This window comes from Thamnophis elegans, chromosome 4 (genome assembly GCF_009769535.1).
Source record: "Thamnophis elegans isolate rThaEle1 chromosome 4, rThaEle1.pri, whole genome shotgun sequence".
Classification (NCBI taxonomy): domain Eukaryota; kingdom Metazoa; phylum Chordata; class Lepidosauria; order Squamata; family Colubridae; genus Thamnophis; species Thamnophis elegans.
The window spans coordinates 137,979,887-137,996,878 of record NC_045544.1 but is presented as its reverse complement, the minus strand read 5'-3'; the positions used below and the strand labels follow the sequence as shown (position 1 = coordinate 137,996,878).

The following is a 16,992-nucleotide window of genomic DNA, read 5'->3' as shown; positions in this document are numbered from 1 at the left end:
CCAGATTGTTGGGGGTAAGAGACTGCTTTTGTAAAGCCACGTGTGTCAATCTCGCGGTGTAACATTGCAGTCACGGGACGTATCGCGATGTTTTTCCCCTTTGTGGAGCTGCGGTGGGCGTGGCCTGTGTGTGCCGCATCTGGCCCAGGGGCCGCCAATTTAACACCCCTGCTGTAAGTTAGTATGTAAGTCTAAATGCTGTTGCTATTACAGGTGGTCCTCGACTTACAACAGTTCATTTCATGACCGTTCAAAGTCACTCAGCAACATAAATTTTGGGCTCAGTTATGGTCGTAAATTGACTACATGTATTATTATTATTAGTGAAAGTGGCTATGCCACATCTACTTGTGGCAGAGCTGGGGAAATTATGGCTCTCCAAAAGTTGATGGGAGCCAACCCCATAAGCCTCAGCAGCAAGACCAGTAATCGGAGACAAAGGGAGTCTAACTTTGGGATTCTCATCCTTGGAAGCTTAAAGATGTGTGAACCTCAACTTCTAGGTGGGCTGGAGAATCCTGGGAGTTGAGGCTCACACTTCTTCAAGTTGCTGAGGTTGAGAAACACGGGTCTTAACAGCTTTTATTTTGCAGTAACTATAACCGCTAATTTATTCGACGTAGATTCTCTTCTTTTTCGCTTCTTTCAGGTAGTGTTGACCAATCAGATGACCACACGCTTTGAACAAAATAATTCCTCTTTGGTACCTGCCCTGGGTAAGCATTTCTACTTCCTGTTAGAGGATGGTTCCCCCCCCCCCTCTGCCTATAATTTACTTTGTCTCTCAGGAACAAAAAAAGTATAATGATGGTCAATCTTGTTCCTCAAAGAATTCTTTCTGAAGATCTATTCATACAGAGAACGTTTTAAAGGGACTAAAAGTTCCTTGCTTATAATTCTGTGCTGTGACTGCATCTACTGCCTGTAGTCCATTCACTGGCTTCATTGTTTCTTGTCTTGCCTTATGGTGCTTTGGAAAATAGGTTGTCCCCCCCCACAAAGAAGGGGGGCGGTCAACCCATTTTCCAAAGAACCGGAAGGCAGGATAAAAAACAACGGATGGAAACTAATAAAGGAGAGAACCAACCTAGAACTAGGAGAAATTTCCTGACAGTGAGAACAATCCTATCCTATCCTATGCTTGGGTTGACCTCCAAGGTTCCTTCTTATCATTTGAAGGTGATGATTGTTTGCTAGTCAGCATTTCCTCCCTAGACCCGCCAAGGTCCTCCACACATTTCTTTACAGAGGCACTCTGGCTAAAGATTTTTATTGTTTATTTGTTTATTAAATTTAGATGCCGCCCATCTCCCCAGCAGGGGAGGTAAAGATACCGAAGGTAATAAAATACGAAGAATTTTCTGTGCTGACGTGAGATCTCCTGAATCAAACTCTGGAGTTAAGAGCCGGGGAATCCAAAAAGAGCCCAGATAAAAGATTTACAGAAAGCACTTTCCACTCCACTCCCCCCCCCTGGCCCCCACTGTTTCCTGCCAAGCAAATCTCTTCTTTTATTTTTAAGCAAAGCATCCTTTGAGATGAACTTGACTGCTGGGGACTTCCTGAACACATCCATTTAATTTTCTTGGCAGCTCTTTGGATGGTTTGCCATCGCTTTATTTCAGGCCGCTTGGGATTTGTTGCGCTTACAGCCTGTGGTTCCTTGATGTGCTCCCATCCCAGTTCTTGTCAGATCTGACCCTGTTTAGTTTGCTGAGAACAGCCCGTCCTCCAGCAGTTCTAGAAATGTAAATGCGTGGAACTGCAGTCATATAATCTTTGCTTTTGCATCCATCGATCATCTAAAAATGATTATTTGGATGGAATCCACCTTATAACTCTTTGCTCGGTTTTCTTCTTTCTCATCCTTCCCCTCCGCTTTGGAGAGCCGTTTATAATACAATAGCAGAGTTGGAAGGGTCCTTGGAGATCTTCTAGTCTAACCCTCTGCCTAGGCAGGAGACCCTATACCATTTTAGACAAATGGCTATCCAGCATCTTCTTAAAGACTTCCAGCGTTGGGGCATTCACAACTTCTGGAGGCAACTTCTGTTCCACTAATTAATTGTTCTCACTGTCAGGAAATTTCTCCTCAGTTCTAAGTCGCTTCTCTCCTTGATTAGTTTCCACCGATTGCTTCTTGTTCTACCCTCAAGTGCTTTGGAGAATAGTTTGACTCCTTCTTCTTTGTGGCAACCCCTGAGATATTGGAACACTGCTATCATGTCTCCTCTAGTCCTTCTTTTCATTAAACTAGACCTGCCCAGTTCTGCAACCGTTCTGTTTTAGTCTCCATTCCCCTAATCCTCTTTGTTACTCTTCTTTGCACTCTTTCTAGAGTCTCCACATCTTTTCTACATCATGGCAAACAAAACTGGATGCCGTATTCCAAGTGTGGCCTTACCAAGGCCTTGTAAAGTGGTATTAACCCTTCAAGTGATCTTAATTCTATCCCTGTTGATGCAGCCTAGAACTGTGTTGGCTTTCTTGGCAGCTGCTGCACACGGCTGGCTCTATTTAAACGGTTGTCCACTAGGACTCCAAGATCCCTCTCCCAGTTACTACTATTGAGCAAGGTACCACCTATACTGTACCTGTGCATTTCATTTTTCTTGCCTAAATGTAGAACTTTACTCTTTTCACCTTTGAATTTCATTTTGTTAGCTAGTGCCCAATGTTCAAGTCTGCCAAGATCCTTCTGTATCTTGAGCCTGCCTTCTGGAGTGTTGGCTATTCCTGCCAGCTTGGTGTTGTCTGCAAATTTGATGAGTTCCCCATTTATTCCCTCATCCAAATCATTGATGAAGATGTTGAAGAGTGATGAGCCTAAAACAGAGTATTGGGAAACTCCACTGTTTTTAGGTGTCTTGGCTGCTTTTCTGTGTTACATGACATCACTGCCACCAGCAACATATGCAGCTAATCCTCGACTTACAGCAGTTCATTTAGCGACCACTCAAAGTTAAACAGCACTGGAAAATATGCCTGAAGTCCGTTTTTCACAGTTACAACCTTTGCAGCATTATTAAAATTCAGATGCCTGGCAACTGGTTCACATTTATGACCTTTGCTCTGTCCCTGGGTCATGTAACCCCCCACCCCCTTTTACAACCTTCTGACAAGCAAAGTCAATGGGGAAGCCAGATTCACTTAACAACCGTGTTACTAACTTAACTGCAGTGATTCACTTAACATCTGTGGCAAAGAAGGTCGTAAAATGGGGCAAAGCACACTTAACAAATGTCTCGCTTAACAACAGAAATTTTGGGCTCAATTATGGTCGTACGTCGAACACTAGCTGTATAGACGGTCGTCAACTTACAACCACAATTGAGCCCCAGATTCATGTTGCTAAGTGAGAAATTTGCTTGATGAGTTTTATGACTTTTCCAGCCACGTTTGTTCGTTTGGCAAATCCCTGCCGTTCTTACGTTAGCAACACGGTTGTTAAGTGAATCTGGTTCCCCCCCCCCCAATCGACTTTGCTCCTCAGAAGGTTGCAAAAGGGGATCACGTGACCCTGGGGACAAGGCAACCGTCATAAATGTGAGTCAGTGGTCAAGAATCCGCATGTAAACCAACCTGACTGTGGGGATGCTGCAATGGCCGTTAACTGTGAAGAACGGCCCTAAGTCACTTCTTTCAGTGCCGTTGTAACTTCGGACGGTCATTAAACAAACAGTTGTAAGTCAAGGACTACCTGTATTGTATTTAACTCTAGCTCCTGCTCAACTTTACAGCAGCCTGAGCTGCTTTCATCAGAAAATCTACTCTCTTTTTGGGGGGGTCATTTTAAAAGGGGCTCCTTCCCTTTGATGAGAAGAGGTCCAGATTGGGGAGGGGGTATTTTGTTCCCCCCCCCCCAAAGGGGCAAAGATCTGGGCTAAAGCCACGTCAGGACGATGACCGCAGAGCCATTCTTTTAAAATAGCTCTTGCATTCCTTCTGCCCCTGAATCCCATGGGGGGTTCCCTTGATGGCCGGGGCAGCTGCGCAGAGGCCCTTCACGTGTGTTCAGCAGTTCCTTCGTCAGCTTGGCGGAGATGCGAGATGAATTGAAGACAATCAAAAGCGCAGTCCTCGGAGGACGCCCGATTGGAAGTAGGCAGGCAGTTTTTTTTTAAAAAAAAAAAAATAATACCTTGCTTTCAAACGCCGACCTATTGTCTCCTGCCCTGCCTTCTTCCCCTGCAGTCTACACAGGTTTTTTTTTCTTTTTGGCAGACAGTCAGGCTAACAAAGCAAATTAAAGCTAATCGATTTAAGGGTCAGCAACTGGCGGTCCGTGGGATGGGTCCAGCTCCCCAAGGGTTGCCATCTGCTCCCTCAGCTGCCAGTCAGTACTTTCCTCTCTGTTCTTGGAACAGTTCAGGGAAAGACAATCATCTCCAGCAAGCAACTGAGAATTCCTCTAGGGTGGAATCTCTCTCTCTCTTCCCCCCCTTCCTCTCTCTCTTTCTCTCTCCCCCCTCTCTCCCTCTCTCCTTTCCTCTCTCCCTCCTTCTCTCTCTTCCTCTCTCCCTCTCTCCCCCCTTTCTCTTCCTCTCTCCCTCCTCCTCTCTCTCTTTCCGTCTCTCTCTCTCTTCCTCCCTCTACCCTCTTCCTCTCTCTCTTTCTCTCTCCCACCCTCTCTCCTTTCCTCTCTCCCTCCTTCTCTCTCTTCCTCTCTCTTTCCCTCTCTCCCCCTTTCTCTTTCTCTCTCCCTCCTCCTCTGTTTCCGTCTCTCTCTTCCTCCCTCCCTTCTCTCCCTTCCTCTCTCCCTCCTTCTCTCTCTTCCTCTCTCTTTCCCTCCCCCTCCCTCTCTCCCCCTCTCTCTCCCTCTCTCCCCATTTCTTTCCCTCTTTCTCCATCTCTCCCTCTTTCCCTTCCCCTCTCTTCCTCTCTTTCTCTCCCTCCCTCTCTCTCCCTCTCACCTTTCCTCTCTCCCTCCTTCTCTCTTCCTCTCTCTTTCCGTCTCTCTCTCTCTCTTCCTCCCGCCCTCTCTCTACCCCTCCTTTTTTCTCTCCCACTCTCTTTCTCTCCCCTTTTCTTTCCCTTTCTCCATCTCTCCCTCTTTCCCTTCCCCTCTCTTCCTCTCTCTTTCCCTCCCTCCCCCTCTCTCTTTCCCTCCCCCTCTCTCTCCCACTCTCTTTCTCTCCCCCCTTTCTTTCCCTCTTTCTCCATCTCTTCCTCTCCCTCTCTGCCCCATCTCTCTCCCTCCCACTCTTTTCTCTCCCCCCCCCCCTTCTCTCTTTCTCTCATTTTCCTGGATTGGACTGCGGATGAAGAGAGTCAGGGTGCAGGTGCCCCTGGATTCCACCTTTTAGCCAACTGTCTCCTTTCTCAAAGCTCATAGCAGGAGACTATAGGTAGTCCTTGACTTACGACTACAACGGAAGCCAACATTTCCACTGCTAAGCGAAACATTCCTTAAGTGAGTTTTGCCCCATTCTACGACCTTTCTTCCCATGGAGGTTAAGCAATTCACTGCAGCCGTGAAGTTACTAATACGGGCGTTAAGTGAATCTGGCTTCCCCATTGAGTTTGCAAATCATGGTTCCTCAAAATCTCATTGAATTTGACACCGGTCCAGTTTCAGCCATTCAGGACTGAAAGGGGTTATTGGAAATATGGCCCAGAACGTTTGTTGGGAAACCCCTCCCCCCCAAAAAAAAGACTCGTAAGATGCATTGTGTCTTTCCCCCCCCCCCCTTGGATTGCTTTAAGGCCTGTAAAATGCTTTGAAAACACGGTGCACCATGATCAAATTGGGAATAAAGGTTGTTCCACCAATTCTGTAACTTGCTTGCTTTATTTTTTCATTAGATTTTTACCCCACCTTTATTACTTTATAAGTAACTCAAAGCAGTGAACATACCTAAGACTTATTTCTCCTCCTGTTTTCCCCACCACAACAACCCTGTGAGGTGGGTTGGGCTGAGAGAGAAGGACTCGCTCAAAGTCCCTGGGTTGGTTTTCATGCCTAAGGCGGGACTAGACTTCTCAGTCTCCTGGTGATTGGCCCAAAGTCACCCAGCTGGCTTTCATCCCTAAGGCGGGACTAGACCCCTCAGCCTCCTGGTGATTGGCCCAAAATCACCCAGCTGCTAAGGCAGGACTAGAACTCTCTGCCTCCTGGTGATTGGCCCAAAGTCATCCTACTGTTCCCAAGGCAGGACTAGAACTCTCTGTCTCCTGGTGATTGACCCAATCAGCCAGCCAGCTTTCACGGCTAAGGCAGGGATAGAATTCTCCATCGCCTGATTTCTAAGCCAGCACCTTAACCATTACACCAAACGGGCTCTCCACTCCTACAGCAAGTTATTAATAAATATTTTGGATATTTTTAGACACAAGGCTTTTAGGATGTGTCAAAAAGAGTCTCTACATTAAAAGGAACCTTGTTTTGCTTTCTCTCACATCATCTCTTTTTCAAACCGCTTCCAAGTAGGGCAAATTTTGTTGATCAGTAGCAGCATAAACGCATCCATTACTGAGCACTGCTTTTCCCCTCTTTTCCCCTCCATTTTATTTTATTCATGAAAAGAAAAGATCTTTTAGAAAATATTTATTCCATAAAAGTGACCATAAAGACCAGAATGGTTATTTTAGCTTAGCTTTAGTTTCTTTAAAAAGCTCTATAGATAAAAGCAGAAGGAATCTAACAAGCGTTACAAGAAATAGGTTAAGGGCTTTGTTAACAAATCTGTCTTTAACCAAGCTGAATTCCCAAGCTGGCTTATCCCAGAGATGGCTTTTACTTGATATTTCTCAGCAATAAGATCAGATATTAATCTCCCCTCAGTATCGTTTAGAAGCAATGCATTTTGCCACGGAGTATAAAAACAGTTTTCCCCCCCCTCCACGGGCTGATTTGAAATGGAAACTGTATTCATTTGTATAATTCGTGCACTAATCTCCGCTTGCAAAATGTTAAATCTCATGCTAGCATGGTGACGAGAGCTGGCGAGATGCCACCGGAGTCTAGACATTTAATTTTGAGAATTCCTCTATTAGAATGATAGTGCTTCTCCCTCTGGGTGTGATAATGAAGGAGTGGGTAGAGTTTGCGATGTACTTGCTAGAGGCCAGCAGATGCCCAATTTTATGCTTCTGGAGCTGCTTTGAGACAAATCGGGGTGGGCTCCCGGCATTTCCCTTGAATTGTTGCCTTAAAATCCAATCCATCTTCTGCCTACACAGCAGCCGTGTCTAGAATGGGTTGAGAGACAGGCTCGATGAATCTGTCTGGAAATCAAATGACACGGTCCAACCTCAGCAAGAATAATTAAGTTTCTTTCCTTCCAAAGCCACCCCAGTTTCTCATGAGCGAAGCAGAGTTCCATTTTGTTTGTACCTTTATTGTTCTTTTGGCACCCGGGCTCTGGCCTTGGCTTTGAAATGATTGCATTCGAGTCCTTTCACAGGAAAGTACTGTATTGCAGAGAGAGAAAGAACGGGGGGCGGGGGGAGGAGGACAGGAAGAAGCCGGAGGAGATTGCTACGGTCTGTTCCACTTTCTTAAGCAATTACATATTTTGGAGGCAAAGCACATAGAAGGATTTAGTCCCCTTTGGAGAGAGGAATCGGTGGAGAATTTGGTTAGGTTAAGATTTCTCTGTGGTGCTTTTATAGAGGTCCAATTAACCCTGAAACAGAACAAGCCCTGACTCCCATATCTGGTCTTCTAAAGGAAGAGCCCTGGCATACCCCCTCCCCATATTAACTTAGAAGCAGGTATGTTCAAGATCACGTGAAGTGTTGGATACCACTTTATAATGCCTTGGTAAGGCCACACTTGGAATACTGCATTCAGTTTTGGTCACCACGATGTAGAAAAGATGTGGAGACTCTAGAAAGAGTGCAGAGAAGAGCAACAAAGGTGATTAGGGGACTGGAGACAAAAACATATGAGGAACGGTTGCAGGAACTGGGGATGTCTAGTTTAATTCAATTCAATTTATTGAGTTTGTATGCCGCCCTATTCCCAAGAGACTCAGGGCGGCTCACAATAAAAAAGGGAGGGGATACAAAAAATAAAATAAAAACAACAATTTAAAATTCTACAACAGCCATAACCTCAAATGGGGCTGGATAGTTCAACAGCCCCAGGCCTGCCGGAACAGCCAGTCTTAACCGCTTTGCGGAAGGCCGGAAGGGTAGTAAGGGTCCGGATCTCCACGGAGAGATCGTTCCAGAGGGCCGGAGCAGCCACAGAGAAGGCCCTCCCCCAAGGAGTCGCCAGCCGACATTGGCCGGCAGATGGAATTCGGAGGAGGCCTAATCTGTGGGATCTAATAGGTCTTTGGGAGGTAACTGGCAGGAGGCGGTCAATACCATGTAGGGCTTTAAAAGTAACGACTAGCACCTTGAAGCGTGTCTGCAGACCAATAGGCAGCCAGTGCAGCTCACGGAGGATAGGTGTAACGTGGGTGTACCGAGGTGCACCCACAATCGCTCGCGCGGCTGCATTCTGGACAAGCTGAAGTCTTCAAACACTCTTCAAGGGCAGCCCCATGTAGAGCGCGTTACAGTAATCCAGTCTTGAGGTCACGAGGGCGTGAGTGACTATCCAAAGGGCCTCCCGGTCCAGGTAGGGCCGCAATTGGTGCACCAGGCGAACCTGGGCAAAGGTCCTCCTGGTCACAGCCGACAGATGATGTTCTAGAGTCAGCTGGAGATCCAGGAGGACTCCCAAATTGCAAGCCCTCTCTGAGGGGTGTAGTTTAATGAAAAGAAGGACCAGGGGAGCCATGATAGTAGCCTTCCAGTATCTCAGGGGTTGCCACAAAGAAGAGGGAGTCAAATCTCCAAAGCGTCTGAAGGCAGAACAAGAAGCAATGGGTGGAAATTAATCAAGGAGAGAAGCAAGTTAGAACTGAGGAGAAATTTCCTGACAGTGAGAACAATGAATCAGTGGAACAGAAGTTGCCTCCAGAAGTTGTGAATGCCCCAACAGTGGAAGTCTTTAAGAAGATGTTGGATAGCCATTTGTCTGAAGTCGTATAGGGTTTGCTGCCTAGGCAGGGGGTTGGACTAGAAGACCTCCAAGGTCCCTTCCAACTCTGCTAGTGTATTGTATTGTATAATGCCTTGGTAAGATAGGATTTGGAATTCTGCATCCAGTACAGCCACAATATAAAGATGTTGAGACTCCAGAAATTTCTAGAGTGCAGAGAAGAACAACAGAGGCAATTAGGGGAGTGGACCTACGTATTTGCCACCCAATGCCGGGGACCTGGAGAAAAACCTGGGAAGCTTCTTGTTGTCTGGGGTGGCAAATAGGTCCAGGACTGGAGGACCGAAGCGTTCTGTCAGTTCCTGGAATATGGCTGGATGCAGATGCCACTCTGATTGGTCCACTGTGGCTCTGCTGAGCCAGTCTGCTTTCATGTTGCTCACCCCTGAAATATGTTCTGCCCTTAGGGACAGAATATGTCTCTCCACTCAGAGGCCTAGTAGTTCTGCCTCTTGCATGAGAACCCTTGAATGGGACCCCCTTGGTGGTTTATATGGGCCTTGGTGGCCACATCTGTCAGGATGAGCATGTGACACAGAGTTCTTGAATTTCTTGAGTGCCAGGTACGTATCCCTCAATTCCAATAAATTGATATTGTGGCTCAGATCTGCTTGAGTCCACTGACCTTGGGCCATCGATGAATTCCTAGAGTGCAGAGAAGAGCAACAGAGACGATTAGGGGAGTGGAGGCTGAAATCAATGAAGAACGTTGGCAGGGATTGGGTTTGTCTAGTCTGGAGGGAAAAAACAACCAAAGGTGACATGATAGCAGTCTTTCAATATTTGAGGGGCTGCCACAAGAAGAGGGGGTGTCTATTCTCTAAAGCATTGACGGCAGGACAAGAAACAACGAATGGAAACTAAGCAAGGAGAGAAGCAACCCAGAACTAAGGATATATTTACTGACAATTAGAACAATTAATGGCTTTGAGCCAATCACCAGGAGACTCCGAGTTCTAGGTCCACCTTTACATGAAAGCTGGCTGAGTGATTTAAGACCAGTCCCTCTCTCTTTCAGTCAAACTCCCCTCACAGGGTTGTTGTTGAGCAAAGAGGAAAAGGAGGAAATATTAGGTATGTTCAGCACCTTGAATTATTGATAAAAATAATAAAGGTGGGATATAAATCAATGGCTAAGTAAAAATAAAAGGCAAATTATAGTGTAGAAGTGCCATTTGAGTACGGCTCATCAAAGGTACCATGTTTCCCCAAAAATAAGACTGGTCTTATAATTTTTTTGCTCCAAAAGATGCATTAGGATTTATTTTCTGGTTAGGTCTTATTTTGGGGGAAATATGGTACTAAATGAGTCTGTCTGGCTGGTGATCTTAACTCGGGCTTATTTGGAGGGTAGGGATTATATTACGAGCATCCTGTAAAATCATGCTGCATCTTATTTTCCGGTTGGGTCTTATTTTCGGGGAAAACAGGGTAGCAAAGAAACCTTCTGCCCCTTAAGCTGAAACCTTCAGTAGAAGAGAACCATTCCAGGAATGGCTGCATTAGATTTCCAGACACAGAGTCTGGAGAGTTGGAAAGATAAGCAAAAAGTGAAGATTAGTGAATAAAGGCAGACTGTATTGCATAAAGGAAAACAGGTCTATTAGTAGCCTGGACTGTCAAAGGTGTTAAATATAAATCACAGATGCCCCAGCCTCACCAGTACTTTGGAGTGTTTCTTCTTTTAGATAAGACTGAGAGAGACTTGTTAAAAGGTTTCTCTGTCAGAGGCATGGTTTGGTTTAGAGCTCATGAACCAATGAAAAGCCATTCATCTGTGGAGACCATAACTTGGTCCTTAACACCAATAAGACAAAGGAGCTTAGAGTGGACTATAGAAGGAACAGATCAGACATCCAACCCTCGGTTATCAAGGGAGGCCGAGTGGAGCAAGTGGCCGGTTTTAAGTTTCTGGGTGTTGTCCTAAAAGAGGACCTGGCCTGGGGTGCTCACATTGCAGTGCTGGTCAAAAGGGCCCAGCAGAGATTATACAATCTGAGACTTCTCAGGAAACAACAACCAAATGAAAAACTGCTGGTCACCTTCTACCTGTCAGCATTCCAAGTATCATGCAGAATTAAATCAGAGTCCAAGGCAAAACGATCCTTAAAGTTCCAATTTAGTAAGTCAGACATCTTGGCACACCTGTGGAATCCCAATTCTGGAAGTTATCTAGGATTCCCATCCAGTTGAAAGTTCATGATCTTGTCCCCACACCCACAAATCCATCACATGGTCCAATCTTCTTCTTCCACGGTGGCATCTCCACCCAGCTGGTTCCGGTCAGGTGCAGAGACAAAAGATGACCTTGGGCTTCTAGAAAAGAATGACAACAACACATTCCACAATTCTACCCCTTTCTATTCCCCCCTCCCAACTACTACACTAATGAAACAGCATAATGAAATAAGAGAGAGTGTGGCAGGCCAAATATCCTAAAAGGGATATAACTGCAGGCCTGACACTACCATTGCACCATAGAGAGTACTTTAACTCACTGCACCTGTGTCTGGTTTGCCAATTGCACAATGGCAGATAAGACAACGCTCCAGAAGGTTAACATCATTGCCCAGAGGATTATGGGTTGCCCTCCCCCTTCCTTGGAAGAGCACTAGAGCTTCTGCTGCCTTAAGAAAGCTCAAAACTTTCTTAAAGATGCATCTCATCCTGGGCCTATCCCTTTTTTTTTTAACTATTACCATCTGGCAGACGGTACAGGATAATAAAAACAAGGACAAATAGGCTGAAAAAACAGCTTCTATCCCAGAGCAGTAACCATACTGAATTCCACTGTATAGTGAAATATTAATGCAATATCGGGTTTTCAATTCAATTGTATAGAATGTGAAGGATGTATGTTTGTGTTTTTATTCTTATAGTTATAATGTACACTGAAGATGGCATTTAATTTCATTGTACAAGGTGCAATGACAAAGTAAACTAAACTAAACTAATTTTCAGCTATTGACTGAGATGGAAATGGCTGAATAAATAAATAGAAATAGAATGAATAAATAAATTGGTAAAAATAATTGCGTGTCTGCCCTAAGCAGATTATGCATTTCATTCAGGAGTACATTTTTTGTGAGGTGAGATCCTCACAATGTGTATCCCCATCAAGACTGGTGGGGTAACCAACTCTGTATAGATTGAGAGCAACCCCCCCTCCCATCTAGTGCTGATGATGTTACTAAGTTGGGTAGTGAAATGTCTACAGGAAAACATCCTAGCTCAGGGAGCACCAAGGAGATCCACCGTCCCTCTTTCTCCTTTTTCCTTTTCTTCTCTTTCTCCCCTTCTTCACTTCACAAACTCCACTCCCTTCTAGCTCTGATGATCTTACTTAAATGGGTAGTGAAATATCTGCAAGAAAACAACCAAGCTCAGAGAGCACCAAGGACTCCACATTTCAATCCCAAGCTACATATATTTTCTTCTATATTTGTGAGGGTTTCTTTAAAAAAAACAACACCTGCTTTTATCTATTTCCAAATATTTTCTAACTCAGTTTTCTGAAAGCCTCCAAGAAGATTCCTGTAAACCATTAAACTGCAAGGCAGAAAGGGAGCAAGGACATCTTAATGAATTGTTCTATCACAATTAATAGGCAATTAATAGGCATTCTGTCGTGCAGGTATTTAGTATCTCAGTGCTCCCTTTTGCATAGGAAACCGGCTTGCCTTGTAAAAGCTTAAGAGGGTTTATCTTCGCTGATAATTGCTAATTTTCTGATCATGAGTTCTTTTATTATTTCTTTGGAGCTGGCGCTTCCTATCTGTGGTATGTACCAGCTGTATACCTTTAAACATGCTTGAAGAATAATTAGTACTATTTTTTTTCTTTCTCTGTCTCCCCTCCTCTAGGGGAAAGCTGGGGTCATGCAGCTACAATACGTTTAATTTTGCACTGGAATAAAAACCAGAGGTGAGTTTAAAAATGGACACCAATCAGTGAAATTAGTAACTAAACCCAAGGGTACACTCAATTACTTTTTCTACTTCTCTTCTCATCTTCCCTTTAGCATGTACCAGCTGTGGAATGAACATTCTGCCTTTAATTTAAATACTTACCTAAAAACAGGCTACAACAAAGTTCACAAAATTATTTCAAAAACTCCCACCCCCCAAAAAAAGGAACAGCCTATATGCATCTAGACTACTTGTACAAGTAGTCCTCAACTTGCAACAGTTCGCTTAGTGACCGCTCAATGTAGCAACAGAACTGAAAGGTTTTCACACTTATGACGCTTGCAACATCCTCATGGTCACATGATTAGAATTCCCATGCTTGGCAATTGATTCATATTTATGACGGTTGCAGTGTCCTTGGGTCACGTGATCACCCTTTGCTGCTTTTTGACAATGAAAGTCCATGGGAAGCCAGATTCACTGAACGACCTGTGAGACTAACTTAACCACTGCAATAATCCACTTAGGAATGGTGGCAAGGAAGGTCGTAAAATGAGGCAAATCTCACTTGACAAATGTCTCACTTCGCAACATAAATTTTGGGCTCAGTTGTGATCACAACTTGAGGACTAACTGTGATAACTACATAAACCACAAACTAGTGAACCATTTTATACACTAGCCTAGTTTGTTGTCCAGAACAGCTCGTATCATTTGCTAATAATTCAGTGTCTTGAAAGCCTGAAAACTGAGTCAAGTATACAGTATCAAGTTCGAAATTTTCAAACCAACAAGAAAAAGAATTCTCGTTGGCATGCCTCAACTTCTTTTAGATATTCTAAAAACAAAACACAAAAAAGGCACTTTAAGAGACAAGTACATAGCAAAATCTGCCTACCTATTCCAGAACCAGCCAGTTCTTTTTAGTAACATTCAAATTGAGGTGTACAGATTTTTGTGGACAAAATACATAAAGAGCCGATTTAGATGCAGGGTGGGATGAATAGCATAATGTAAATACGAATGACAACTTAACCGTGTTTCCCCAAAAATAAGACAGGGTCAGATTGGGAGCTTTACTACCAGGCGGCAGCCCTAACATGGCTAAAGGACTGGAATTCAACTAAAAAAAAAAAAAGAATCCTTATGCTAGAAGGCCACGATCTCCAACTAGGCTGGCATGGCTTTCTCTGGGAGGGAAAGAATAAATCTCATTCCTACTTCCAGAGACACATGGTAAGGGATGCCCTGTTTAGGGTCTGGGGAAAATTTTTTTAAAAACCTACTACCTGAAAATCCCAATCTGGTTATCAACGATGGAGGCAATGACATATCCAAATACTATACATCTCAGTAAAATGGTAAGGTATGCAGACCTCTTAGATGAAAAAGGAGAACTAAAATCAGTACAAGATCTGAAAACACAAGGAATAAATATGAAATGGTGGCCCTATTTACAAATTAAGATTTAAAAAAGATCAGGAACAATGCAGAATACACGAGAAACAAATGGAATTAGATAAAATATTACTAGGAATGGGAGGAAAAATGATTACTAGATTATATAATTTTCGTTCTAGGATATAAAATGGAGGAAGAGATGTTAAAGGAGACAATGATTAGCTGGGGAAGAAATTTTGGCCATAATATAGAGTTAGAAAAATGGGATAAACTATGGGAAAGAAATTACAAATTTAAGACAGGGTCTTATTTTCTTTTGACACCTGAAATAAATTCTTGGCTTCTTTTCGGGGAGGTCTTATTAATTATGAGGTGCAGGAGGCAGCGAGCATGGTGACTTCATGCCTGCTGCTGTGTTGCAATATTTTTTGGGGGGGGGGGGTATTTTTGGGGAAACGGCATCTTAACCTGAAGGGTAAATAAATTCTTGGAGAGATTGCATCAGGGGCTGTTCTGTCCCTTTAACGCAGCTTGCAATTCTGGGCAACAACCTTATCCAAAGCACGTAGCTACGAAACCTATCCAAACGTTCACATTTTAAAAGACAAAAGTGTGAGACTGCAAGACAGCAATGTGTTAGCAGAGACAGCCTTCCTTTTTATACCATGGGGGGAAACCTGTAGAAAACGAGAGCTTTGTATTAAAGACAATAAACCGAGTTAAGCTGTTCCTTTGTAACCTTGTTTTGCCCAGGATCCTGGGTGGATTCTCGCTGTCCCTCTTTGTTTTAGAGCTGGAACACAGTGTAGCCTTAGCCGTTATGCAATTATTGTGATTAAACCTAATATCCCTCTCCTCCGCCCAGCGCTTTTAAGTGTGTCACTTTACTTCAAACACAGATATCCATGGCATCTGAAGGGCACCTGGTGGAATTCTATTTGAGAGCCTCTTAAAAACATGACAGGGTATCGCACGATTAAGGCTATTTCTATCAAGTACACCCACCAATTTAAATGTTCTAAGGAATTCCCTATGCAACGAAATGTGATGTGATAATCTTCCTTGGGCGGTAATTACTTGCTTTCTAATAGAACAGCACCAAGAGAAGAAAAGAAACCCAGAGCCCTAAAAATAATTAACAGGAATCTTGGCAGGTTATCTCAGAGGAAGGCTGAGTATTTTCCTTGGGTATAGCAAGTTCAGAAGTCCTCCCTCCCTCTGGGTTTTAGCGGGAGGTTCTCAAATTAGATTTTAGATTGAACCAAAGAAAAAAATATCAGTGCAGTTACAATTGCTTCAAAAGATTTATTCCATCCCTTCGTTTTTCAAAAAGAAAAAATGCCAGTTAAGAAAGTAAAAATTGTGAACTTGAAATAAGTTAAGAATGCAGAATTGCAAAGCAGGCCAGGTTTCTACAGTCATTTCTCTTTTTCAAACACAGCCGCTATTTTCTGTTCTTTACTGTTCATGTCGGACCGCCTGTCACAAGTTGTAAAATACCGTTGACCGTATCTATACTATTTTAAATTAAGACAGTAAGGCACTGTTTTTCAGCCTCAGCAACTTGAAAATATATAAATTTCACATCCCAGAATTTTCCAGCATGGACTTGAAAAAGTTGCTGAGGTTGAGAAACACTGCAATACAGCAACGAACACACCACAAAATAAAAATGATGTTGAGACTCTAGAAAGAGTACAGAGCAACAAAGATGATTAAGGGACTGGAGGCTAAAACAAAAAGAACGGTTGCTGGAATTGTGGATGTCTAGTTTGATGAAAAGAAGGACTAGGGGTGACAGGATAGCAGTGTTCCAATATCTCAGGGGCTGCCCCAAAAGAAGAGGGAGTCAAGCTGTTCTCCAAAGCACCTGAAGGACAAGAAACGATAGGTGGAATCAAAGAGAGAAGCAACCTCGAACTAAGGAGAAATTTCCTGAACAATTAATCAGTGAAATGACTTATGTCCAGATGTTGTGAATGCTGCAACACTGGAGATTGTCAGGAAGAGACTGAATAAGCATCTGTCCAGAATGGTATATGGTCACCTGCTTAAGTAGGGTTGAAATAGAAGACATCTAAGGTCCTTTCCAACTCTTGTTATTCTGTTGTCTTCTGGAAACTTCCTCTCTGCAAGCCTGTTAAAAAGGAATAGGAACCATTGCAGCTGTCTAGATCCTTGTTTGTGACCATTCAAATTTACTATAATGATGAATGAATGGTATTTATGACCCATATCTGCCATTGCGGTGTGCCGTGGTCAGAATTTGTGATGTTCCTGCAAGCAAAGTCAATGGGGAAGCTAGCGGGAAGTCAGAAATTATGTCCACGTGAGATCCTTACTTAATGATAGTAACCAGGGTAGCTGAACTGGTTTTTCTCCTTAAAAGTGCTTCGCTTAACAATGGAGTTTTCCGTCCCAATTAGCATCATTAAACAAGGACTACCTCACTGATAAAAAGACAGGATATAAAGTTAAAAAGGCAGGATATAAAGCTAAAATTAACATGCTATATTTTTGATCTTATAATATTTTCCTCATTCATTGAGTTGATTATGTTATTTCACTGACTAATAGAAATGATGTAATACTCTCTATAATTCTCTAATAATACTCTAATAATTCTCTGGCTCTGTAATAATGAAATAAGATAACATAAACACAAATACCGTATTTTTCGGCGTA

The 16,992-nt window shown here is 43.4% G+C and overlaps 1 protein-coding gene across 2 annotated transcripts in view; it reads left to right on the top strand.

Annotated features, from left to right (window-relative positions):
• RAD51C (RAD51 paralog C) overlaps positions 1 to 16,992 on the top strand; it is a 50,826-nt gene that overhangs the window by 22,169 nt on the left and 11,665 nt on the right. Inside the window, exons 6-7 of one of the 2 annotated variants that reach the window (XM_032216866.1) lie at positions 650 to 716; positions 12,862 to 12,922. In XM_032216866.1, coding sequence (XP_032072757.1) covers positions 650 to 716; positions 12,862 to 12,922 — 128 coding nt within the window. The remainder of the gene's footprint in view (positions 1 to 649; positions 717 to 12,861; positions 12,923 to 16,992) is intronic. The other variant, XM_032216868.1, reaches the window with a different exon arrangement.